We start from the raw sequence: 26,061 nt of genomic DNA, 5'->3' as shown, positions 1-26,061 counted from the left end.
GAAGCTAAAAATGAGGTGTTTTTCACAATACAATGAGCATTGTTGTCAAGTGTACCTGGAAATCTATATGAGATAGAGCGCTCTACCTAGTCTCAGATTTTAGAGCACAATAATACGCCCAGAGGGATTTTGAATTTTACATCTAGATTGTAATCGGGATATATTGTTGATCAAATACTAAATATGATCAAAATTGATTTTTTTTCTTAAAATATTACTCATATTTGGAAAATCATAACTCAGTACTCATTGGAGATAGAGAGTTTCGAATGATCTCGTTTCATTCAGAATTTTATGATCCTTAGGAAGGCAGGAGCAAATTTTTCTGTCCGATCACTGATTTTGCCGGAAATAGCTGAAAACTGGAAAATGAACCTAAAATACGAACTTTTTGGGCCACTCGGTATTAGCACAAGGGAATTTTACATGAAGAATTTGGTTCTGAACCTCTCTCATGTACCCAAATAAAATATTAAAAAATCAGAACTACGATATAAATTGCAAGCAAACCCCCATTTTTATGTCTATATTGACTGGACTTTACTGTTCCCCAATATTTATATTTGTCAAATATTTGTTTAAATGTCAATAAATATTGTTAAACATGATTTTTTAGAGTTTACTGAGACTCTGTGGTGTCGCATCACAGCGGAGACACAATAGTAACGCTGGTTACACACTGGGCGGTTTCTGCCGCGGCGGCGAAACTGCCGTCGCCGCCTCGAAAAAAAGTCGAGCTTACACATTCAGCGGAAAAAATACCGCCAAACATCGAGCGGTAAAATTACCGCCACGTATGATCAGTAGCCAAAATAATAATTCTTGTAGTTCTTCATCGCAGATGTGTTGTGACTTCTCTGTTTCATGAGTTTTCAGTTAATTGTATTTTGCACATTTTTCAAAAGTATATATTATTGTTTAACTTAAAATGGAAAGGCAACAACTTTTACCACTTTTGTTGTACTGTCGAAGGAAAAGAAGACAGCAGAGAAATCGCCTTGTTTGGATTCATTGAAATGAACGTTTTTATTAAATCGACAGCGATATACAACATATTACAGATTTTTCCTTGTCATTCAGAGTTTCAAAACCTCCCCTAATCTCCATACACGCTTCCTTCCACGCATTCCTTGTTGCATCTCGATCCTTAAATATGTCGAGGGTTTTGTCCCACAAAACTGGCCTCTGTTCTACAAATGATATTAACAACTCATTGTCTATTAACTTACTCATTTTCTCACACTCGTCAACCACAAACACTTAAAACAATAAATAAATGTTATAAACAACTTACAAACTTTACAACAAGGCACAAATTAAAAGGCTGATTTTCAAAGACCTCTGACTTGGAGCAACTGGGAAAGACGACTGATCAGTGGCGACGGTAGACAACCGCCAAATGTGTTTGGTCACGTACGCCACTGCGTAGACAAGAGCGGCAAAAATACCGCCAGCCGCAGTGGCAGTGGACGGCTGCACAGCTGCCGCCAACGGCAATATAGCCGCGCGGCGTTTCTGCCGCCCAGTTTGTAAGCTTCCATTCAAGTCCATAGGCTACTGCTCGAACGGCGGCGACGGCGAAATTACCGCCCCGGAAGAAACACCGCCCAATGTGTAACCGGCGTTAGGCGATCGCTCAAGGAGGGGTGGAACCCGGGATTAACAATTAAAGACGGGATACTTGTGGAGGGGGGGCGGCAGTTGCCGATCTCGCCCAGGGCGGCAAAGTCCCTAGGGCCGTGCCTGGCTCAGATGAGGAAACATAATAGAGTTGTCTGTCATTGAGCCAACTGAATTCAATACCTCAACCAGATATTTGATCAACTCATGAAATAAATGTTTGTATGATATAACATACTTAATATTAGTGGATGATAAAAATGTATACATATTTAAAAATATATTATACTATTCAAAATATACTACAATTCAAATTTGGTACTGGAGTCAGCCATTGTTGATAGTCAGCTGATAATTGTTACAACTTTTGCCCATAGATAGCGCAATCGGCAGTGCCAACCAAACGACCGGTTTTTAGTTTTTAGATTTCAGGTTATGTTGTAAAACAAAACATTGACACCAATAAAGGGAGTAATTGAGGAGGAGGCGTTGAAAAAAGATCTTGTCACCAAAAGCTGACTTCTCACAAATGACAAAAAACTGTTGTAACAATATTAACCAGTGTAGGGGATTGAATTTTTTCAACACGATTATTCAGGCTTCAGAGACATAATTGATCAACAATTTCTTCCAAAAATATCAATAGTTCTTGGATAATGAAGCTTTAAATGTTGGACTAAACCTTCTTTGATTGACACATGTGGACAAAACTTTTTTTGAACAACCTTCTTTACACTTTCAATATGTGACTGGATTGTCTCCTGAATGTGAATTTTCTTTAGAAATCAGTCATTTGAGAACAGTCAGGATGAATTATTATTCATTTCAAGGCCCAAATTCACTGAAAAAAAATACTTGGGTTTTTCATCGGTTTTTTCCAATACTTCATTTTGAAATAATTTGATTTTAAATGGGATGATAATATGATTTTTTTGTTCCAAACTCAGATTCAAATTTACTGCTGTAATTCATAACTGTCGAGAGTCGAAGCTCACTAAAATAACCTTAAACATTCTGTAAAAGTCATGCCGGGTGTCTAGATTTGCAAAGCATCATGGGTTGCGGTTTCCATGGTTACTGCTTTGTCATCGGCTGGTTGTGACAAAACCATTTCTGATCAGAAACTACTCGTGGACAAAAATCTTTTTTTTTGATGTGTCAAGTTTTACTATCAACATTAACTAACTATCAAATAACATTTACTATTTACTATTACTATAACATTTACTATTAAATAACATTGGACTAGATTTTTTTCTGACCAGTTCTGAGCATGCGGGCTTGTAGCGCTCAACATAACCTTTAAAATGATACCAATAACTCGATTTTCTATTATTTTTGTGACAAGATCTTTTTTGAACGCTGCCTCCTCAATTTAAATTAATTGATTCGCAGTTCCTGTGAATGTAGGTCGGGGAAAAATGTTGTGTACATCACGAGTGAAACATGTTTTTTCTCCCTCAGGGAAAAAAGTACTTTTCACTCCAGATATACAAATAGTTATTTCACTGTTCACTGGATTTGTTATGAGGTGTTTTGGGGTCGGGTGGCAGAAAGGACCTAGAGTCCTAACTCCGCCCTTTCAAATCAATTCAATTATCCACTGTTGCGTGCTTTATCTGCTAGCTTTATCTGGCATGATTGGAAAGCAAGCAAATACAATTACTGTATTATCAATATCAGAGCGATCGCTTAGGAGTACAAAGGCACAACGATGAAAATTGAGGAGGAAAAAGGTTGAAATTAATTTTTTGTAGCATTTAAACGTAGAATAGCTGGATTCCCTCATCATCAGTATCAGAGTAGGTGTCCGTTCAGTGAGAATATTCTTTGCATGAGCTCTAATGTGGCTGGCTATTCACACTGGCTCAACTGAGCTGATTGTTGTCAGTGTGTTTTATTGTGTATGATACGGTTGAAAATTAGAGACAGCTGCTGTATTCCCATACTATACTAATGTCCACGTTATAATGACAGTGAGGAAAGATAAGAGAACAACGTTGCTGATCCTCTGTATTGTCAATGCCTCCTATAGTCCAGTCAATATAGACATAAAAAAGGGGGTGTGCTTGCAATTTATATTGTAGTTCTGATTTTTTTAAATATTACTTGGGTACATAAGAGAAGTCCAGAACCAATTTTTATAGAACCAAGTCAAAAGTTATAAGTGTTTGAAATTTTGATCTTTGAAGGGTCCTTAAGCGCGCCTCTCCACTAGGAAATACTGAAATGAAGTGCATCTAACGGGAGATTCTCATAGAACATGATCTCATGAACTTATGTCATTGTGCGAAATATCAATGTGAGGACAATGTAGTTGGTGATGATGGTTGAAGGTGAAAATTAGGTGTTTTTCACAATACAAGGAGCATTGTTGTCAGGTGTACCTGTAAATCTATTTGAGATAGAGCGCTCTCCCTGATCTCAGATTGTAGAACACAAAAATACGCCCAGAGGGATTTTGAATTATACATTTAAATGTTAACAATCGGAAGATGTTGTTGATCAAAAACTAAAATTCATCAAAATTGATTTTTCCTTCAAATTTCACTCATTTTGAAAAATCATAACTCAGTACTTATTGAAGATAGAGAGTTCTGAATGATCTCATTTTATTCAGAATTTTATAATCTAAAAAAAAGCCAAGAGCAAATTTTTCGGTCCGATTACAAGATTTGGCAGAAATAGCTGAAAACTGGAAAATGAGCCGAAAATACGAGGTTTTTGGGCCACCCTGTATCTAGCACAAGGATATTTTTCATGAAGAAATTGGTTCTAGACTTCTCTTATGTACCCGAATAATATATTGAAAAATCAGAACTACAATATGAATTGCATGCACCAATATAGTGACTGGACTACTATAGACGGTAGCTGATACAGGTTTATTAGTGTAATATTAATTGTTCATTCTCGTTTAAGATATTCAATTGTATTCCACTAAGCAAGAAAAAATACTTTTCAATAATTTAATAATGAATTTCCATAATTGGGATGAAATATTTTGTTAATTAATTATTAATTCTACATTTTTGAAAGCCGGTCTGGCAACAGAGCAAGGCTAGAGAGAGATAGCGCTATCCGCTTTGTTGAATGATATACAAGGATAGCAATACCATTGCTAATCAAACACTGCCATTATAACGTGAACCTCACTATTAAATGGACCTTTTCCATTATCATAAGTTCAAAAGTAGTCCTTACTTTGGACTGTTCCATTACCTAAATTTTGAAGAACAATAGCACAACGATTGTCTTATTATTTTATCTAACAATTTTATCACTTCAGTGTCAATAATTTTATCGTGAGTATTATTCAAATTTTGTATTTTTTTTTATAAATTCCACAAATAGATATGAAAACTATTTCACATTTTTCAGGGAGCTGATATAGGTACGCAATATACGAGCTGCTATAGCCACGTACCTACACCCACGTATCTCACAACTTGAAACGTTTCCATTAACTTTTGTATTTGAACAGCTGTCGCCCCAAATCAAAATTATTGTTGAATCGAGTATAACGATGTTTCTATTGATTTCTATGATTCCGTTAATCAAGAACCTATTGTACGATAGTTGGAAAATCATATAAGTATCAGGGTAACTCTAAGCGATATTTCTATATGGATTCAGAGATTTGAGCTGCATAATCAACCCGTGTGTTAGTTTCTGGCTTCATACATTTTCTAATTTTCGAATTGAGCTCCCATATACGAAATTCAGTTAGATTATCCAAGTTTCAATTTAATTCAAATTCATTTTATTTTTCCATTTTAATTTTCCGATAAGCAGTTTTGTAGAAGCTGCAATGAAGCTCAACCTCATTTTTCTTTCTGTGGTTTTGGTGAATATTGCTTTATTTTTTTCAATAATACTAATGAATTTTGCTTGCAAATAATTTGGATTTTAAAATATTTTACCGATGATTCAGAATATGGAATATTTTTTAAATGTATGGCACTTATTTCTGACAGGTGTAACGTTATTTCTTTCGATAACGAGTTGCCCTGTTTGGCTGCAGTCGGTAGAGCATGAATTATAAGATATATAACCCTTTTTGTGATTCCTAGAATAGTAATAAAACCAATTTCTTACTGGCTCTCCCAGGAGCTCCCGCAGTCCTCTGCTCTTGCTGGTTGCTGACGTCGGCTGCTCCAACAGTCCACAATTTCTGTGACTGATTTGTTGAATTCTGCAAATGCAGATGCGAAAATTTATGTTGCTGCAACTAAATACTATGACTTTGAGATTCTTCAAATCAGATTTGCTGTTACTGGATAATTTATATAAATCTCTGGAACGTATTATTTCCAAAGATTTGATAATCAATGCTGTATATCGCTGCTTTCCCCAACTTATCCGGTGAAGAATATAGTTGGCTGGTAATCTTAATAATTTTTCAATATTGGTAACTAAATAGATTATAACGAGATTGGTCATGCATGGAGATAGGGAAATAAATAAAGGATACACCATCAAATATTGACACAAATATATTACACAAAATATTAACGAATAAATAAATATATAGAGCAACAAGTATAAAAAATAAAATAAGAACAAATATATATATATCGAGAAAATATCACAGATAGCTATTTGGTTTTGCTTTTAGCACGGAAAGTTACCATGTGCTTCTTAAATCATCAATCATATGCATTTAAATTATGCAGCTCAGTTATCGACTTGCTGTTGCTTGTCAAATAAAATCTCATATACCATCTTTCCAAATTAATATAAATAACTAATTAATGAATTATAAATCTCAAATATTAATATGTATTTCACAGGGCTAAAGGTTCGGCCTCTGGTGGATATTAGATAAATCAATTTATCCAGTGAACATGAGCTTCATTTATATCTTTATAATTTACTAATAAAAGAATGATTGAGTGAGCATATAAATTATAGCATCAAAATTTAAATTTTTCATCTGTGCATACTTAAACATGTAAATCTGATATATAGTCCTTAATTAATAGAAATTCCTTTTTACGTTTCAAGACTTGCACAAGTTTGACATTAATTTCAATATATAATAACCTTTCGACAAGCTAGCTTTATAGATCTTTTTTCACTCGAAGCACTGAGGGTGCCCTAGATATATTTCCTTTTAACTATATGATTAATGTGTCGAAATTCACAAGATGATGATGGCGATCCGAATTCTTCTGTCATCTTAGGTTTTCTGGTGGCTGAAGTCGTCCTCTCCAAGGGAATAATAAAATATCTGTATGACTCACGCCTTAATATGGCCTCACTGAGTCTTATGAAATTAATTATTGAATTTAAACTTAAACTTTTCAAATGTACAATTATCAACAAAAAAGGGACTTGTGCTCTATAAAATTGGTGGCTGTTCCTGGTGACCTCTGGCAAGCAAGTGGGCTCTAATCTACCCCTATTCTCTATGATCATACTTCCATATTCCAAATTTGCATATTATTTGAATATTCAACTACTACATCATTACATAATCAAAATGGTCTGTGTCAATCTGCTAGGCTATTACATAAATGTTACACGTTATATTTTATAATCACTCAAATTACCTCTGGTACATGAACTGAGTAGTGATAACTTATAACTTACACATTCTTATCATTTATATAAATAATGAGGTTTATTTTTGAATCGACTCGCTTTTACTGCCAGTCAGTTACTGCATTTTGATTGGCTTATCCAAAAATTACAAATGTATCCATGTGCCTGATAGAATATACACACTTCCTTGATATTTTTATTTATTTTACATATTTTGTACATGCTCATTCGACATAATAAATATTTTTAGGTTTATTAAATTGTTTTTTCTTTTACAATAACATGCCACATGGTTACCGAATCCTCTGGTCACATCTTAAGCGAATGCTATTTGTTTACAACTAAACTTGCCATAGGTGTCTGGCTAAATTTCAAATTATACGTCTTGACCGATTATTTAGGTTACCGACCAGTAAGTATTATAGAGCCTAACCTCAAAAATTCATTATTTCATATAATTAAATAAATAGCAATAGAATTCTTTTCTATTTGGCTGTTCGAATTGTAGCCAGGATACCCGTTATTATCTAATCTCTAACTTGTTGATATCTCACCCGGCGATAATAAAGCAGCTGTTTGCTAGAGACCTATAAAATCTTTTCATTTAGCGATTTTTCCAGTTATTCAAAATAATCTGTTATACAGGTCAAGTGTTCTAAACTTTCTAAGCACAATGAAGTGGATGCTAAGGGCCGGTTTCCGAGTTCGGGATTGAGCTAAGAAGTTCTAGACTTTGAACAGCTGGAGTCAGAAAATTGGCTTTCTGCCTAATCACAGTTTTTATAACAATCTTAATTTTCTCATTTCTATAATTGGGAACGTTATCCTTGACGAAATTTGACATTCCTAAATAATTCAAAATAGCTGAAACTTTACATTATTTTCTCTTTATTTTATTTTGTGTTCAGTTTTCTAGTTTTTCGAAATTTAATTTGAACGTGGACTGCAACCATGCATCGTTCCAGAAAGCCAATTTTCTCCAGGGGAACGAAGTCTAGAACTTGACTGAATCCCGTGCTCGGAAACTGGCCCTTGCTGCTCACAGTTCCGAGTTCACTTGAGTTCCTGAATACTTACTCCTCATGCTTTGTACTTTGTTCTCTGATGAGATGAATGAATTTGAAAAAATATAAGAATTTAATAAAATGAGAGAGCTGTTTGGATAGGATGTATTTCTATTCCACCTTATTATTAATTTCATTCTTCAATGTTGTTTTCCAACGAACTATTAAACGTACCAAATCCATTGAACAAACAAACCACTACAAATCCCACATTCTCTTTGATTACCTTCTCAGCCACAACAAACCCAATAGAACCAACAGACACTAATCCAATAGACAACAATAGACACCAACAGCACCAACAGACACTAATCCGATAGACAACAATAGACACCAATAGACACCAACAGCACCAACAAACACTAATCCAATAGACACCAACAGCACACTAAAAATTGCCATCCTATGCTTCTACTTGTTAGTCCAGTCAAATGGTCGTTTTTCAGGAAACAGCCCAGAAAGAATTTTTCTCGACGGTTCTATATGTATTTTGGGGCGCTGAATTCGAATCTGAAACTTACTGACACGCCAGAGGGCGGCTTCACCCCCAAAATCCCCAAAAACCACCAAAATTTCTGAATTAATTCAATTTTCCCATCTTATCTCGTGAACCTTGAGTTTCTCAAGAGAAATCATTCCTGACAAAATTAAAGAGAATAAGATTTCCAATGAATTGAGTGGTCGCGCAGGATTCTACCATTTTTGGTTCTGAATTTTCAAAAAAGGGGTATTTTTTAAAGGGTTTTCAAAATTATGCAAACCTACCACTTCTACCCTAGAACAATTTATCATGAACAGGATCCCTTAGGAATTTTTTAATTTATTAGTGGGGTGAGGGGGGATATACCCAAAAATAGAAAATTTTGTCCTACAGAAAAAATACAAATTTTTCATTATAATACCTTTTCAAGGCCTTCCTAACAAAAAAATACATATTTCAGCTGAAATCATCTCACGTGGGTTATTTTCTATGAGAATCACCCGTTAGAAAAATTTAATCTCAGTATTTTCTAGTGGGGGGTACGTCATAAGGATACGTCAAGGATCAAAACTTTAAACACTTATAACTTTTGACAGAATGATCAGATCTCCTCGTACTACAGCTCATTCTACCCCCCACTAGAAAATACTGAAATTAAATTTTTCTAACGGGTGATTCTCATAGAAGATAACCCACGTGAGATGATTTCAGCCGAAATATGTATTTTTTTGTTAGGAAGGCCTTGAAAAGATATTATAATGAAAAAATTGTATTTTTTCTGTAGGACAAGATTTTCTATTTTTGGGTATATCCCCCCCTCACCCCACTAATAAATTAAAAAATTCCCAAGGGATTCTGTTCATGATGAATTGTTCTTCCAGGTGATGTGTGGTTTTTATCTATATTAGAGAAATATCAATATTGTATAGGGTAGAAGTGGTAGGTTTGCATAATTTTGAAAAATACTCCTTTTTTGAAAATTCGTAGCTCCGGAAACAAAAATGATAGAATCCTGCGCGACCACTTAATTCATTGGAAATCTTATTCTCTTTAATTTTGTCAGGAATGATTTTTCTTGAGTAACTCAAAGTTCACGAGATAAAATGGGAAAATTGAAAAAAGTCGGAAATTTTGATGGTTTTTGGGGATTTTGGGGGTGAAGCCGCCCTCTGGCGTGTCAGCAAATTTCAGATTCGAATTCAGCGCCCCAAAATACATATAACCGTCGAGAAAAATTCTTTTGGGGCTGTTTCCTGAAAAACGACCATTTGACTGGACTATGTCTATGAGTACAACCAAGAAGATGGCGGACCTGCCGAAAGATCTCATTGTCACAGTGAGTGATTAATTCATTTTTCATGAAATATCTGACTGTTAGTAGTTTTTTCTAATGGCAAAAAGTTATTTATCAATTTTATTTATTATCTAGGTTTGGAAGACATTTTGTAATATTATTTCTATTAACTTCCAATAGTGAAGTTGTGTTTCTTTTCTGGCTCAAAATTTTGCAAAATTACTCAAAAATTTCTAATTTGTAGAGATTTGAGTAAAATATTTTTGTTTAAATCAGTTTTTAAATATCAAAATTCAAAATTTTCAGTTTAGTCATTAGTTTTGAAGTGGAAATTGGACTTTTTGAAGTGAAAGTGAAATCTTAACCGTATTCTTTTTTGAAACTTTTATTTGTTAAAATTTGGGAGAAGACAGTTTTGGGCTATGCCTGTTGTCTTCTCCCAATCATGAAATATTTATCATAATTATGATCTGTAATTGCCAATGAAATAAATAAATATAATCATTTTTTTCCAGGTTATGCAATATGAGTGGTTGGGAGTGAATTGTGACTGTCAGAACATTGATAATTTTGTAAGTGAAACCTTGTCATCATATTCCTCACTATTATATCAATATCGTCTATTCAATCATTTCGATTTTCTCAGTAACATTTTTCAATTCAATCAAACCAATTTTTACTTTCCTTGCCCTATTACCATAGGTAAGGAAAGTATTGCTTTCCAAAAAAATTAAGCTACCATAATTTCAAGTTTTCTATACCTTTCAAGGTCCCCTGAGTCCAAAAACATGATTTTTGGATGTTGGGCTGTGTGTGTGTGTGTGTGTGTATGTGTGTATGTGTGTATGTCTGTGAACCAGTGAACTCTATACTAACTGGAACGGGCTGTCCAATGCTAAGCTACAGCCAATAGTGTGTAAGGCGGAGTGAGTGAGACAGGCCTACCGTGTGGGATTCCCTTCTCTCTCGTACTCATACATTTAAGCAGGTTGTTGCAGCTCTTGAGTACGATTTTCCATTTTTAAAGTTGGAAAACGGATTTAAATGAGTATTAGGGCTATCAGTATTAGATCACAACCTTTTCTCTTAAATATTGTGATGTATTTGTCCTAAAATGTGTAGAATTGAATAAAAATACGACCGAGAAATGGTGATGTATTGTGTTGCATTAGGATGCAAGAGTGGGCATGTAAAAGGAAATGAAATACCATTTCACATGTAAGTCAAACATTTTTAGTCTATTAATTAATTTGAAGAAACCTTTTTGTTTTACATTCATTTCCAATGCTTTATTCTATATTGATCAGTTTATTTGACCAAAAATAGAACAATCAATTTTGTTATATTCCTAGTATATGGTATCCTAGATAGTTTCTATGCTAATTGAAAATTAAGACCTACTCTATAGCATCTAAAATAAAGAAACTTAGTTGAAGCACAAATTAATCCTTATTCAAAAAAGAATAAATACAAATGATTAATAATTCTGTGTTATCATCATGAGATGACATAATTCATTTCGGTACCTACTTTTATTTTGAAAAATATGATATTGATATTGCAGCTGAATTGTGATTAATTTTTCAAACCTTTCCGTTTCAAATAAATAATCGTTCAATTAACAATATTATAATACTTATTTCGCATATTTTACTGTTTGCTTATCATATGGTCATAATTATAATACAATTAATATAAATGTCTATTCATAGATTTCTTTGCATCATTTCTGAAACTCCCACACATACATGATTTGAAATGTTATCAGAATACCTAGTATATTGCTCTCATTACATATTCAATAATCCTGTGTTATTGAATCATCATGAATCCACATAATTCATTTCATTCACCTACCGTACTTTTATTTCTAAAAATATGAGATTGTTATCAGCTGAATTGTAATTAATTTTTGAAACCTTTTTATTTCAAATTGTTCATTTTACTCTGGTAATAATTATGTAGCATATTTTACTGTTTGCTTATCATAGTCATATAATAAAATGTTTACTCGTTATTTGCTCCATTTCTGAAACTCCCACTCTTACATGATTTGAAATTACACCAATGCATACCTACATAATTCTACATTCATAGCCTGCTGTAAGTAGGCCTATATTATTAAATTGAGATATTTTCTTGAACAATAAATCATAAATCATTCCTTTAACAATAACAATAAATCATACAATCAAAAAAACAATAGTATATCCTATCAAATAAACATAAGACTGTGTTTAATAGTTTCAATTAAACACAGCCCTTCTTTGGACTGTGTACAAACAAAATTCGGGATTGGAATAATAAGGACTATGAGCCTGTTTTCTCATTCCCAATCATTTCATGACAATTTATATTTGTCCTTGTTGAATAAATAAATGATACGCTTCTCTGAAATCTGGCCCAAAGTTATTCCCTTGCTTGTGAAAAGTTGACAATACTAAAACTACTGCAGTCACAAATGAAAAAAATCTTTTCTTTTTTCATATTCAACCTATTTCATTATTTTTGCTCTCAAAAAGTTAACAATGAACTGCTTAATAAAGGAGAAATAACGCTTCCATGGAATAAGAAATACAATATAGAAATAAAATAGAAATTGAAACTGTGCAATGCATTTTCCCATAAGAGCCAATGTGTTACAAAATGACGAGTCCCACAGCAATGCGGGTTGCCTATCTTTACCAGCTGCCTCACTTTCTTTGTGTTGCTAGTCCATTCCAGTTAGTATAGAGTTCAGTGCTGTGAACACGATAACTCCATTCCTAATTAAACGATTGACTTGAAATTTTAAACTTAAGGTTGAAAAACTTATACCATGAGGATCTGACAATAAGAAACTCAATAGAATTGAATTCAAAATGGCGGAAAAAATGGCGGATAATTACTAAAAAAACCATGTTTTTCACGGTTTTCTTGAAAACGGCTCTAACGATTTTCTTCAAATTTTTCCATGGATAGCTATACATAAGCCCTATCAACTGAAATGAGTCTCATTTCTAGGAAAATTGCAGGAGCTCCGTAATATTCTTGAGAAAAATGGCGGATAATTATTAAAAAAACCATGTTTTCCACGATTTTCTCAAAAATAATTTGACCGATTTTTTTCAAATCCATACCCTCTATAGTTATTTATCAACACTATCAACTGGCATAGTCTTCTTTCTGCATGAGGTAGGTAGGTAGCGCAGTTCATAAAAAGAACACAAAGTCGAGTTATTTCATCTGTAGAACAGCTGTTTCGACGACTTTTAAAAAAATGACAACTAAAAAAATCATCGAATTTCACAGTTTACACAAAGGAAAAAGTACTCTGAGAACAATTATATATAAACATATTATACAGAAGTCTGATCGTAGTTTCAAATATGAGCAAGGAAAGTTGTGTGAGTGTACCACACCAGATTTTTTCTCTCACAGTTCACATCCACATTCAATTATTTCACTCATAGATTACAATGGAGATGGAGAGAGATAGTAATAGTAGATAAATAAGTATTAAGATAGACGTCAATAGTGATAAGCCTACCCAATACTCATGTAATCAAGCCACACAATTGGAGAAATGTCTAACGTGTTCCGGATGGACACGTCGCATTGTCGGTCCAGGCTGCCTGAAAACAGCAGTCTGGTCATGTCTCAGGCCCTGAAATTGATCAGGTGCTAACTGAAAAATCTGGTGTGGTACACTCACACAACTTTCCTTGCTCATTGATCTATAAGCCTCATTAACGAGGATAATTTAGGGGAATAACATTATGCCGATGGACGGCTAAATAATTGAAACTACAATTATACTATTGTTATTGTGTTCAGAGAACATTTTCCATTATTTGAATCTTAGACCAGTTATAGAATAGACACGCTGGGAAGTCTAGCCTCTAAAGCCAACATCTACTGCCAAATTCGCCCACCTTGACGTCACAACAGTGACGTCACGCAGCGTACTGAAAACTTTCAGATTGTGTCTATTTCAGATTCATGGTGTTTTTAGGTTATTTCTAGCTATGGGCAAAAACGATATATGTTAATTAATGATGTGTTATCGGCTTCAAAGTTACAATGTGTTTTGAAAATAATAAGGTACGGAAGCCTACAAAACTAATTTATTGTCATGCTGCAATGAGTTCACGTACATCATAACCAAGGATAATATAACAGTTAAAACTTACAATATCTTTGTGTATAAATTTCAACTTACACATGAAAAGAGATTCCAATTTCTTTCCTAAAAATTTCAGTGCAATTATATGCTGTGTAGAACTTACACATGAAAAGATATTCCAATTTTTTTCCTAAAAATTTCAGTGCAATTATATGCTGTGTAGAAGCTGCAGTTTTTAGCTGGATGAAACAAACTTAGGTATGATTCTTCTCGCTAGGTCGCGCGCTTGTCGGTTCAGCCATCTTGCAGCTATCCCAATCAGCTGTTGGTGTGTATTTTAATGTGAATTTTTTGTACTATCTGTATTTTTTCTGATTCTTGAATGAATAAAAATGAGAACTTTGGCTGAGAATTTTCAACTTCAATTGGATTATTAATTTTCAAATGAATTGAGGTTGTTATTAATAACAGCATCACAAACACAAACATTTGATAGATTTAAGCCATCATTTTACCCTTAATTACCCACTTTTCATATTCAATTGAAACTGTAGAAAAAGTCTAATGTGAAATACGTGAGCAAAGTTCCTCTGCTGCACTTGCCTACGGCTCGGGCGTAAACGTTTCTTTCGGTGCAGCAATCTGTCACTTTGCACACTAGTTGCACAAATAACTAATAATGATCTACTGGGAAAATAACTGCACTGATTTTCTGATTAACATTGGATGAACTGGTATGAGCTATCTTCTATGGAAGGCAGTGGCAACGCTGTGCTCCTATTTTTCTCCACTGCCCTTATTCGGAGGACCTTACTGAATAACACTCAATTTTATTTGTTAGGAAACATTCAAAGCGAAGACCAGTTATAGAATAGACACGCTGGGAAGTCTAGCCTCTAAAGCCAACATCTACTGCCAAATTCGCCCACCTTGACGTCACAACAGTGACGTCACGCAGCGTACTGAAAACTTTCAGATTGTGTCTATTTCAGATTCATGGTGTTTTTAGGTTATTTCTAGCTATGGGCAAAAACGATATATGTTAATTAATGATGTGTTATCGGCTTCAAAGTTACAATGTGTTTTGAAAATAATAAGGTACGGAAGCCTACAAAACTAATTTATTGTCATGCTGCAATGAGTTCACGTACATCATAACCAAGGATAATATAACAGTTAAAACTTACAATATCTATGTGTATAAATTTCAACTTACACATGAAAAGATATTCCAATTTTTTTCCTAAAAATTTCAGTGCAATTATATGCTGTGTAGAAGCTGCAGTTTTTAGCTGGATGAAACAAACTTAGGTATGATTCTTCTCGCTAGGTCGCGCGCTTGTCGGTTCAGCCATCTTGCAGCTATCCCAATCAGCTGTTGGTGTGTATTTTAATGTGAATTTTTTGTACTATCTGTATTTTTTCTGATTCTTGAATGAATAAAAATGAGAACTTTGGCTGAGAATTTTCAACTTCAATTGGATTATTAATTTTCAAATGAATTGAGGTTGTTATTAATAACAGCATCACAAACACAAACATTTGATAGATTTAAGCCATCATTTTACCCTTAATTACCCACTTTTCATATTCAATTGAAACTGTAGAAAAAGTCTAATGTGAAATACGTGAGCAAAGTTCCTCTGCTGCACTTGCCTACGGCTCGGGCGTAAACGTTTCTTTCGGTGCAGCAATCTGTCACTTTGCACACTAGTTGCACAAATAACTAATAATTATCTACTGGGAAAATAACTGCACTGATTTTCTGATTAACATTGGATGAACTGGTATGAGCTATCTTCTATGGAAGGCAGTGGCAACGCTGTGCTCCTATTTTTCTCCACTGCCCTTATTCGGAGGACCTTACTGAATAACACTCAATTTTATTTGTTAGGAAACATTCAAAGCGAAGACTCAGGGAGGCAAGGCAGCTGTGTTATTGTTGAAGTGTGGAACTACTGCTCCTACCATACAGATGACGAAGGATACACAAGCAGAGATGGAGGTTGCCACAATTCATTCATTCATTCATTTATTCATTTATTCATTTATTCATTTATTCATTATTCATTTATTCATTAATTAATTCATTTATTCATTTATTCATTTATTCATTATTCATTTATTCATTCATTTATTCATTTATCATTATTCATTTATTCATTTATTCATTTATTCATTTATTATTTATTCATTTATTCATTTATTATTCATTTATTCATATTCATTTATTCATATTCATTTATTCATCTATTCATTATTCATTTATCATTTATTCATTTATTTATTCATTTATTTATTCATTTATTCATTTATTCATTTATTCATTTATTTATTCATTTATTTATTCATTTATTCATTTATTCATTTATTCATTTATTCATTTATTCATTTATTCATTTATTTATTCATTTATTCATTTATTCATTTATTCATTTATTCATTTATTCATTCATTCATTTATTCATTCATTCATTTATTCATTTATACTCAAGGCCTTTCTGCAGAAAGGAAGTTGACTTTGATGAAAATTTTCCATGATACTTCTATCCAAAATGGCGGCTGTGTGAAGTTTTTGTTTTAAAAGGAATAATTGATGAAGTTTAATCAGCTGCCATATCAGATAGGAGTATCAATGAACATTCCTATCAATGACATCTTTCTCGTTTCGAAGAGGGCTTTAAAATCATTTATCACACAATGGGTATTAACATTCGAAAATTCTGTTACAACCCCTAAGTGACCCTCTTATGAGGGGTTGAAATTCTGTTGTACATCAAAAGATATAGTATTTGACCAATAACTCATCCTAAAAGTTACAGTATTATATTACAACAGTCTCCAACTTATTGAAGGGTTCCCATGCATATGACTCACCCTGTATATTATTCGTTTTCTCAATTTGGCTGTTCTATATTTGGAAATGTTACTGTTCACAGAAGCAATGTGTAAGTAAGAATAATATACCTTGTTATCAAAATGACTTTGGAGATGATGCGACACCAGAGTCATTCAGATCTTTGGATTTTCCTATATGCCCTGCATTTTTTCTTTTCAAAGATGGCAAACAGGTAACTATAATAAATAAATAACGTTTCTAGTATTGTTTCAATAGGATTAAAAATGCCTTCCATTTGCTCAAGTCATGCTATTTATATAATAATAAATAATGAGTCGAAAGTTTTTTACTGTCAACTCGAAGCATTCCCGGGTTCCCTGCCTAATACTGATACCTAGAAATCCCAGGATTGCTAATTACTAAAAGGGGGAGGGGCTCAAAATATAATTGGTAAAAAAAATTGCATGGTTGCCTGTAAAGTCGGTATATGGGCGAAAGTTTTACGTGACAATGGCTTTGAGTGGTAAAATAATTTTAATGTAAATGTTCACATTCGTATAGTAGGAAGAAGGATGAAATAATAGTAACAATTCAAAACATTTATTTATACAAAGAATTATATTTAAAACATTAATTTATACAAAGAATCTCGCACTGAATTTCATATTAACAGAATTTATTTTCACCTTCACACATCCTCAACAAAATCACTCTCTCTCTCGCTCTTAGGCGGGCTAACTGTGCTCGATTCAATTTTTTACATAGCAAGTCGCGCTCATTGCCAGCCTGGAAAGTAGTGGCGCAGTTGCAGGAGATTGCTTGCGGCGCCTGCGCAGGTTGACTGCTCCGTTTCACTCTCTCTCCAGGTGAATTCCTTTGGGTTGCTGCTGCATTGCTCGCGACTGCTCCTATTCGTGCTCTTTCCAGACGACCGTGGACTGAAACGAACGCTCTCACTCGCTCTCATTGTGAGCGCATAACGCAGAGCATTGAAGTGTCACCCAGCAAACCAATTTATAAGACGTTTGTCACGTCAAAATGGTCTGCTATGTTTATGAACTATTGGAGGCATTTTTTGTCATAGCATGCTGATTTTTCTCTAGATTATGGAACTGTTTATAGAATGAAATCATTTGGAAATGATTTTCGGAAATAATTCGGATCCTCATCTTCAATAAGTACTGAGTTATCATTTTTATAGTTGATTATAATATAACTTACTATGACTTCTATAATATTTACTTGTTTTAGAAGTGAGTTTGAGTTTCTTTTCAAGTTTTAAAATTTTTAATTATTAGGCTAATACAGTATTTTTCAGTTATCAGTGGTATTTAGTAAATTATTCTTATTTGATTTGTTTTTCAACTTTTCTAAATTCTGAATTACTAGTTTATAAACATTTTTGACTCAAGATTGGACAACGATCATGAAGTGTGAACATAACCTATTTTTGGACAATTTCTATCTAAATTTGGGGATGGAACAGTTTTGGGCTTTAAGCCTGTTCTTCCTTTCCTTTCCCATTCATAGTTTTGAGAATGATATTCTATCTTCATAAGTTTATTTGACCAAAAATAGAACAATCAATTTTGTTATATTCCTAGTATATGGTATCCTAGATAGTTTCTATGCTAATTGAAAATTAAGACCTACTCTATAGCATCTAAAATAAAGAAACTTAGTTGAAGCACAAATTAATCCTTATTCAAAAAAGAATAAATACAAATGATTAATAATTCTGTGTTATCATCATGAGATGACATAATTCATTTCGGTACCTACTTTTATTTTGAAAAATATGATATTGATATTGCAGCTGAATTGTGATTAATTTTTCAAACCTTTCCGTTTCAAATAAATAATCGTTCAATTAACAATATTATAATACTTATTTCGCATATTTTACTGTTTGCTTATCATATGGTCATAATTATAATACAATTAATATAAATGTCTATTCATAGATTTTTTTTGCATCATTTCTGAAACTCCCACACATACATGATTTGAAATGTTATCAGAATACCTAGTATATTGCTCTCATTACATATTCAATAATCCTGTGTTATTGAATCATCATGAATCCACATAATTCATTTCATTCACCTACCGTACTTTTATTTCTAAAAATATGAGATTGTTATCAGCTGAATTGTAATTAATTTTTGAAACCTTTTTATTTCAAATTGTTCATTTTACTCTGGTAATAATTATGTAGCATATTTTACTGTTTGCTTATCATAGTCATATAATAAAATGTTTACTCGTTATTTGCTCCATTTCTGAAACTCCCACTCTTACATGATTTGAAATTACACCAATGCATACCTACATAATTCTACATTCATAGCCTGCTGTAAGTAGGCCTATATTATTAAATTGAGATATTTTCTTGAACAATAAATCATAAATCATTCCTTTAACAATAACAATAAATCATACAATCAAAAAAACAATAGTATATCCTATCAAATAAACATAAGACTGTGTTTAATAGTTTCAATTAAACACAGCCCTTCTTTGGACTGTGTACAAACAAAATTCGGGATTGGAATAATAAGGACTATGAGCCTGTTTTCTCATTCCCAATCATTTCATGACAATTTATATTTGTCCTTGTTGAATAAATAAATGATACGCTTCTCTGAAATCTGGCCCAAAGTTATTCCCTTGCTTGTGAAAAGTTGACAATACTAAAACTACTGCAGTCACAAATGAAAAAAATCTTTTCTTTTTTCATATTCAACCTATTTCATTATTTTTGCTCTCAAAAAGTTAACAATGAACTGCTTAATAAAGGAGAAATAACGCTTCCATGGAATAAGAAATACAATATAGAAATAAAATAGAAATTGAAACTGTGCAATGCATTTTCCCATAAGAGCCAATGTGTTACAAAATGACGAGTCCCACAGCAATGCGGGTTGCCTATCTTTACCAGCTGCCTCACTTTCTTTGTGTTGCTAGTCCATTCCAGTTAGTATAGAGTTCAGTGCTGTGAACACGATAACTCCATTCCTAATTAAACGATTGACTTGAAATTTTAAACTTAAGGTTGAAAAACTTATACCATGAGGATCTGACAATAAGAAACTCAATAGAATTGAATTCAAAATGGCGGAAAAAATGGCGGATAATTACTAAAAAAACCATGTTTTTCACGGTTTTCCTGCCTAATACTGATACCTAGAAATCCCAGGATTGCTAATTACTAAAAGGGGGAGGGGCTCAAAATATAATTGGTAAAAAAAAATTGCATGGTTGCCTGTAAAGTCGGTATATGGGCGAAAGTTTTACGTGACAATGGCTTTGAGTGGTAAAATAATTTTAATGTAAATGTTCACATTCGTATAGTAGGAAGAAGGATGAAATAATAGTAACAATTCAAAACATTTATTTATACAAAGAATTATATTTAAAACATTAATTTATACAAAGAATCTCGCACTGAATTTCATATTAACAGAATTTTATTTTCACCTTCACACATCCTCAACAAAATCACTCTCTCTCTCGCTCTTAGGCGGGCTAACTGTGCTCGATTCAATTTTTTACATAGCAAGTCGCGCTCATTGCCAGCCTGGAAAGTAGTGGCGCAGTTGCAGGAGATTGCTTGCGGCGCCTGCGCAGGTTGACTGCTCCGTTTCACTCTCTCTCCAGGTGAATTCCTTTGGGTTGCTGCTGCATTGCTCGCGACTGCTCCTATTCGTGCTCTTTCCAGACGACCGTGGACTGAAACGAACGCTCTCACTCGCTCTCATTGTGAGCGCATAACGCAGAGCATTGAAGTGTCAATGAACATTCCTATCAATGACATCTTTCTCGTTTCGAAGAGGGCTTTAAAATCATTTATCACACAATGGGTATTAACATTCGAAAATTCTGTTACAACCCCTAAGTGACCCTCTTATGAGGGGTTGAAATTCTGTTGTACATCAAAAGATATAGTATTTGACCAATAACTCATCCTAAAAGTTACAGTATTATATTACAACAGTCTCCAACTTATTGAAGGGTTCCCATGCATATGACTCACCCTGTATATTATTCGTTTTCTCAATTTGGCTGTTCTATATTTGGAAATGTTACTGTTCACAGAAGCAATGTGTAAGTAAGAATAATATACCTTGTTATCAAAATGACTTTGGAGATGATGCGACACCAGAGTCATTCAGATCTTTGGATTTTCCTATATGCCCTGCATTTTTTCTTTTCAAAGATGGCAAACAGGTAACTATAATAAATAAATAACGTTTCTAGTATTGTTTCAATAGGATTAAAAATGCCTTCCATTTGCTCAAGTCATGCTATTTATATAATAATAAATAATGAGTCGAAAGTTTTTTACTGTCAACTCGAAGCATTCCCGGGTTCCCTGCCTAATACTGATACCTAGAAATCCCAGGATTGCTAATTACTAAAAGGGGGAGGGGCTCAAAATATAATTGGTAAAAAAAAATTGCATGGTTGCCTGTAAAGTCGGTATATGGGCGAAAGTTTTACGTGACAATGGCTTTGAGTGGTAAAATAATTTTAATGTAAATGTTCACATTCGTATAGTAGGAAGAAGGATGAAATAATAGTAACAATTCAAAACATTTATTTATACAAAGAATTATATTTAAAACATTAATTTATACAAAGAATCTCGCACTGAATTTCATATTAACAGAATTTTATTTTCACCTTCACACATCCTCAACAAAATCACTCTCTCTCTCGCTCTTAGGCGGGCTAACTGTGCTCGATTCAATTTTTTACATAGCAAGTCGCGCTCATTGCCAGCCTGGAAAGTAGTGGCGCAGTTGCAGGAGATTGCTTGCGGCGCCTGCGCAGGTTGACTGCTCCGTTTCACTCTCTCTCCAGGTGAATTCCTTTGGGTTGCTGCTGCATTGCTCGCGACTGCTCCTATTCGTGCTCTTTCCAGACGACCGTGGACTGAAACGAACGCTCTCACTCGCTCTCATTGTGAGCGCATAACGCAGAGCATTGAAGTGTCACCCAGCAAACCAATTTATAAGACGTTTGTCACGTCAAAATGGTCTGCTATGTTTATGAACTATTGGAGGCATTTTTTGTCATAGCATGCTGATTTTTCTCTAGATTATGGAACTGTTTATAGAATGAAATCATTTGGAAATGATTTTCGGAAATAATTCGGATCCTCATCTTCAATAAGTACTGAGTTATCATTTTTATAGTTGATTATAATATAACTTACTATGACTTCTATAATATTTACTTGTTTTAGAAGTGAGTTTGAGTTTCTTTTCAAGTTTTAAAATTTTTAATTATTAGGCTAATACAGTATTTTTCAGTTATCAGTGGTATTTAGTAAATTATTCTTATTTGATTTGTTTTTCAACTTTTCTAAATTCTGAATTACTAGTTTATAAACATTTTTGACTCAAGATTGGACAACGATCATGAAGTGTGAACATAACCTATTTTTGGACAATTTCTATCTAAATTTGGGGATGGAACAGTTTTGGGCTTTAAGCCTGTTCTTCCTTTCCTTTCCCATTCATAGTTTTGAGAATGATATTCTATCTTCATAAATGTATTAATAAATGAATGAATATGACAGTAATTTAAAAAGAAAATCAATTTTGATGAGTTTTAGTGTTTGATCGACAATATTTTTTGATTGATAACATCAAGGGCGATTCAGCTGAGTTCTAGACTTTAGACAGCTGGAATCAGAAAATTGACTTTTCACCACAGTGTACAGAAAGCAGCTTTTCTCCAGTCCCTACGTAGATCTGAAAGACATTGTTTGCAGACGACTCTCGTCTGACGTCAGAACAGGTTTCTTCCCGGCTAAGGCCGGAAAGAGTACCCTTTCCGGCCGCTAACAGATTGGCCAAATTTCAAGTGTGCTAAGACAGTTGATCAAAAAACTTCTCATCATTTGTGTTTTTATACAATAATTAAAACATTTATAATAATATCATCTTATTGTCATCTATATAATAAGAGAGAGTAGGGTTGTGTTTGTTCATGTGTTCGTTTGTTTGCATCAAAACATGTCAACTTGTGGATTGCATACCGGAAAAACGGGCATGATTTAGATCTCCAAATTTTGCTTATAGATTCTAAAAATATCAATCTCGTGCACCTGGAAGCCAAAATTTTAATTTTCCTCCTAGATTTTTCAGAATTAATGTCTTAATTTCATTAATGGTACATTCGATTTGATTAAAAAATCACCAAATCATATGGTCGAAATTAAAAAAGGAACATCTGTTTCTATATTGCTTTCTACCTGAAAAACATAGTTTTGAAACTTCGTTTACCTGATGCAATGTTTAGGCCTGCACGTGGCATAGATTATTAATTTCTCAGCTAGAACAATTTTTGAGACAAAGTGCTAAATAAACGTCTACAGTTTCATCAATGCTGTATCGGCAATATGAAAACGCATGCAGTTAATATGTCTTTGAATGAAGGTGTTGTTATTTGCATAAAGAAATTATATTCTTCCATTTTTATTTAATTAAAATTTCAAAATTATTCGAGCCCTGATATAGAATGACTGACTCACTGTACAGTCAGTCGAAAAATTTTAATATTGGAATGAGGGGTATTTCGGCAAGCTGAGCGAAAAAATAAGGTCATATGCACCTTTTAGTTATATCATCAAATGAAAAATGAGTTTTGTGGGTTGTTAAAACACCCTCTGAAAGGAAAACTATTCAACCTATTCTATCTTTTAGTGAAATAACAATGATCATCCATCCATGTATCATCATCTATACTATAATACAGGAAAGAACTGGATTATAAACGTAGCCTATACAGGTGTAAAGTATAGGGAAATTATGACGCATTATCACGTCATAACTACTGGACTGATTAACTTGAAATTTTGCATAATAGATTCTTGCTCAACCGAGGATTGCTTATAGACCAATTTTAAATTCTTCAAGATTTGATTACATCTAGTTTTCCGTCATACCCAAATTTTTTCCGCCATTTTGAATCCAACTTCTTTTTTCAATTGAAAGGTGGTCATACTGATTAACTTGAAATGCAGCATATAAATTCTTAATCAACTGAGGATTTTTATAGGCCTATTTTGAATTCCTCTTCATTTCATTACGTCAAGTTTTGAGAAACACCCTTGCGAAGCACGGGTTACCTGCTAGTTTGAAAGAATAAAAATGTATAAACTCAACCTCCCAAATAATTGAATATAATAGGTTATTAAAACAAATCAGAATAAAAAATACAAATACTTGGACAATTTCCTGATAGTCAGATTACCTCAGATTTGCTAGAGCTATGACCTTCCACTTTTGCTTTTGGAAGTGCTTAATAAACAATTATTATTCTCATATATATTGTTCATTTTCCTGTGTGGCGAAAAAAAGCGTTTGCACCACGGGCAAGAATGTTTTTCCAGCTCTCAATCTTTTCTAGTCCTCGGCCTACGGCCTCGGACTTGGAAACCGATTTCGAGCCGGAAAAGTCTCATTCTCGGACCTAGGTGCGAAATATACTATTCCGAAACAGGGCGTAGTCGCAGTTTTTTTGATATTTCTATTTTCTCATTACTATAATTGGAAACGTTTTTGCTTGACTAAATGAAACATTACCAAATAATTCAAAATAGCTTAAACTTTACATTATATCCTCTTTATTTTATTTTGGGTTCTATTTCCTAGCTTTTCGAAATTTATTTTAAAAGTAAACTGCGAGTACGCTCTGCTTCAGAAAGCCAATTTTCTGACTCCAGCTCTTTAGAATCTAGAACTCAGCTAAATCCCGAGCTCGGAAAGCGGCCCTAAGATATAAAATCCCTACAAGAATGGAAAAACATTATTTTTATGATTAAACTATTCCGTACAAAACAATATTCTGCCCATCGAAAATATCCTTTCTCAATTTAGATCCCAGGTTTGATATTTGACAATCCTGATATCCCGGGATTGAAGATGAGGTACGAGATTGACATCCCTGATCACATGAAAATCATAGATCTATCATAGTTAAGAATGATACTGAATGATCAATGTATAAATGAATAAATATTGATTGCAGATCAAACGGGGTGAGCGAAAAATTGGGACCAAAGACTTGGGAGCATATCGATGCTATGTGTAACAAGAATTTATAATTATCAAACTCAGATTCATATTATTTGTTTTATATATTCAATATTGTTATCATTAATTGGTTTCAGGAATGATGTTTTCATTATCATAATATAAAATATATTTTATTTGTGTCAGTTCATTGAAAATAAAAAAAAATGAATAGAACATGGATAAAATGTGAATTATTTGACTTGATTTTCTTAAATTCCCTCTCAAACAGAAGACAGAACACTCCCCTCTCAACCAAGCCACACAAAGCGTTTTTCAAGACGCGTAGGCAGTGTAGGCAGGAAACTCCCCTGTTTGGCTTATTGGGTTGACGTTCGGTAACCAGCTGATTATCAGGCAATCGGAGAACTTCCTGCTAACTTGTCTGAGAATGCCTGAAGAAACCCCTCGTATGGTTTGGTCCTTATTCACGGGATTCATTCCAAACTGAAAGCAACTGTTGAATGGAGAGCAACAACTCAGTGAGGTCCACGTAATAATGGCAGTGGAGAAAGGGGAGAACAACGTTGCCGATCCTCTGTCTTGTCAACGCCTTCCATAGCCGGTAGCTGATAGAGGTTTATTGATGTAATATTAACTGTTCATTCTCGTTCAGAATAATCAATTATTCTCTATATCTATAAAAGACTAAGCCCCGACAGACTGAAATCACACCACAGCCCAAACTATTGAGCCTAAAAACATGAAATTTTGCACAATTGTTTATGGTTGCTTCAAAACATCCTCTAAGAAAGGATTTTCAGAAATTTGCCCCCCTGAGGGAGCTGGGGCCACCCAAAAATGTTGTACTTTTCAACCGTTCATTCCACAGCAGAGTCATGAGGAACTTTATTGATCAGCTACAAAAAATAATTAGATCTATGCAGAAAAATTCCGATCAGGAGCACAGGGGGATCAAGGAGAGGGCATTTTTCGATAATTTCTATGTAAAATCACACTACAGCTGAAACTGATTGGCCTACAGACTTAAAGCTTTGCACAAATATTATTCAATGAGACGCGC

General features: G+C 33.7%; 1 protein-coding gene across 2 annotated transcripts; it reads left to right on the top strand.

Annotated features, from left to right (window-relative positions):
• Positions 1-5,234: 5,234 nt before the first annotated feature.
• On the top strand, positions 5,235-25,231 carry LOC111045873. Of its 2 annotated transcripts, none has more exons than XM_039435582.1 (5): positions 5,235-5,467; positions 10,522-10,578; positions 16,006-16,116; positions 17,054-17,182; positions 24,994-25,231. In XM_039435582.1, the coding sequence occupies exons 1-5, from the start codon at positions 5,432-5,434 to the stop codon at positions 25,054-25,056; spliced, it is 396 nt and encodes a 131-aa protein (XP_039291516.1). In that variant the 5' UTR covers positions 5,235-5,431; the 3' UTR covers positions 25,057-25,231. The 2 variants fall into 2 exon arrangements, with proteins under 2 accessions (XP_039291516.1, XP_039291515.1); XM_039435581.1 differs by having other exon boundaries at positions 5,239-5,467; positions 17,051-17,182; positions 24,994-25,226.
• Positions 25,232-26,061: the final 830 nt, after the last annotated feature.

Source organism: Nilaparvata lugens, chromosome 9 (assembly GCF_014356525.2).
Source record: "Nilaparvata lugens isolate BPH chromosome 9, ASM1435652v1, whole genome shotgun sequence".
Lineage (NCBI taxonomy): Eukaryota > Metazoa > Arthropoda > Insecta > Hemiptera > Delphacidae > Nilaparvata > Nilaparvata lugens.
Note: the sequence above shows the minus strand (reverse complement) of the source record. Positions and strands in the feature narration are given on the sequence as shown.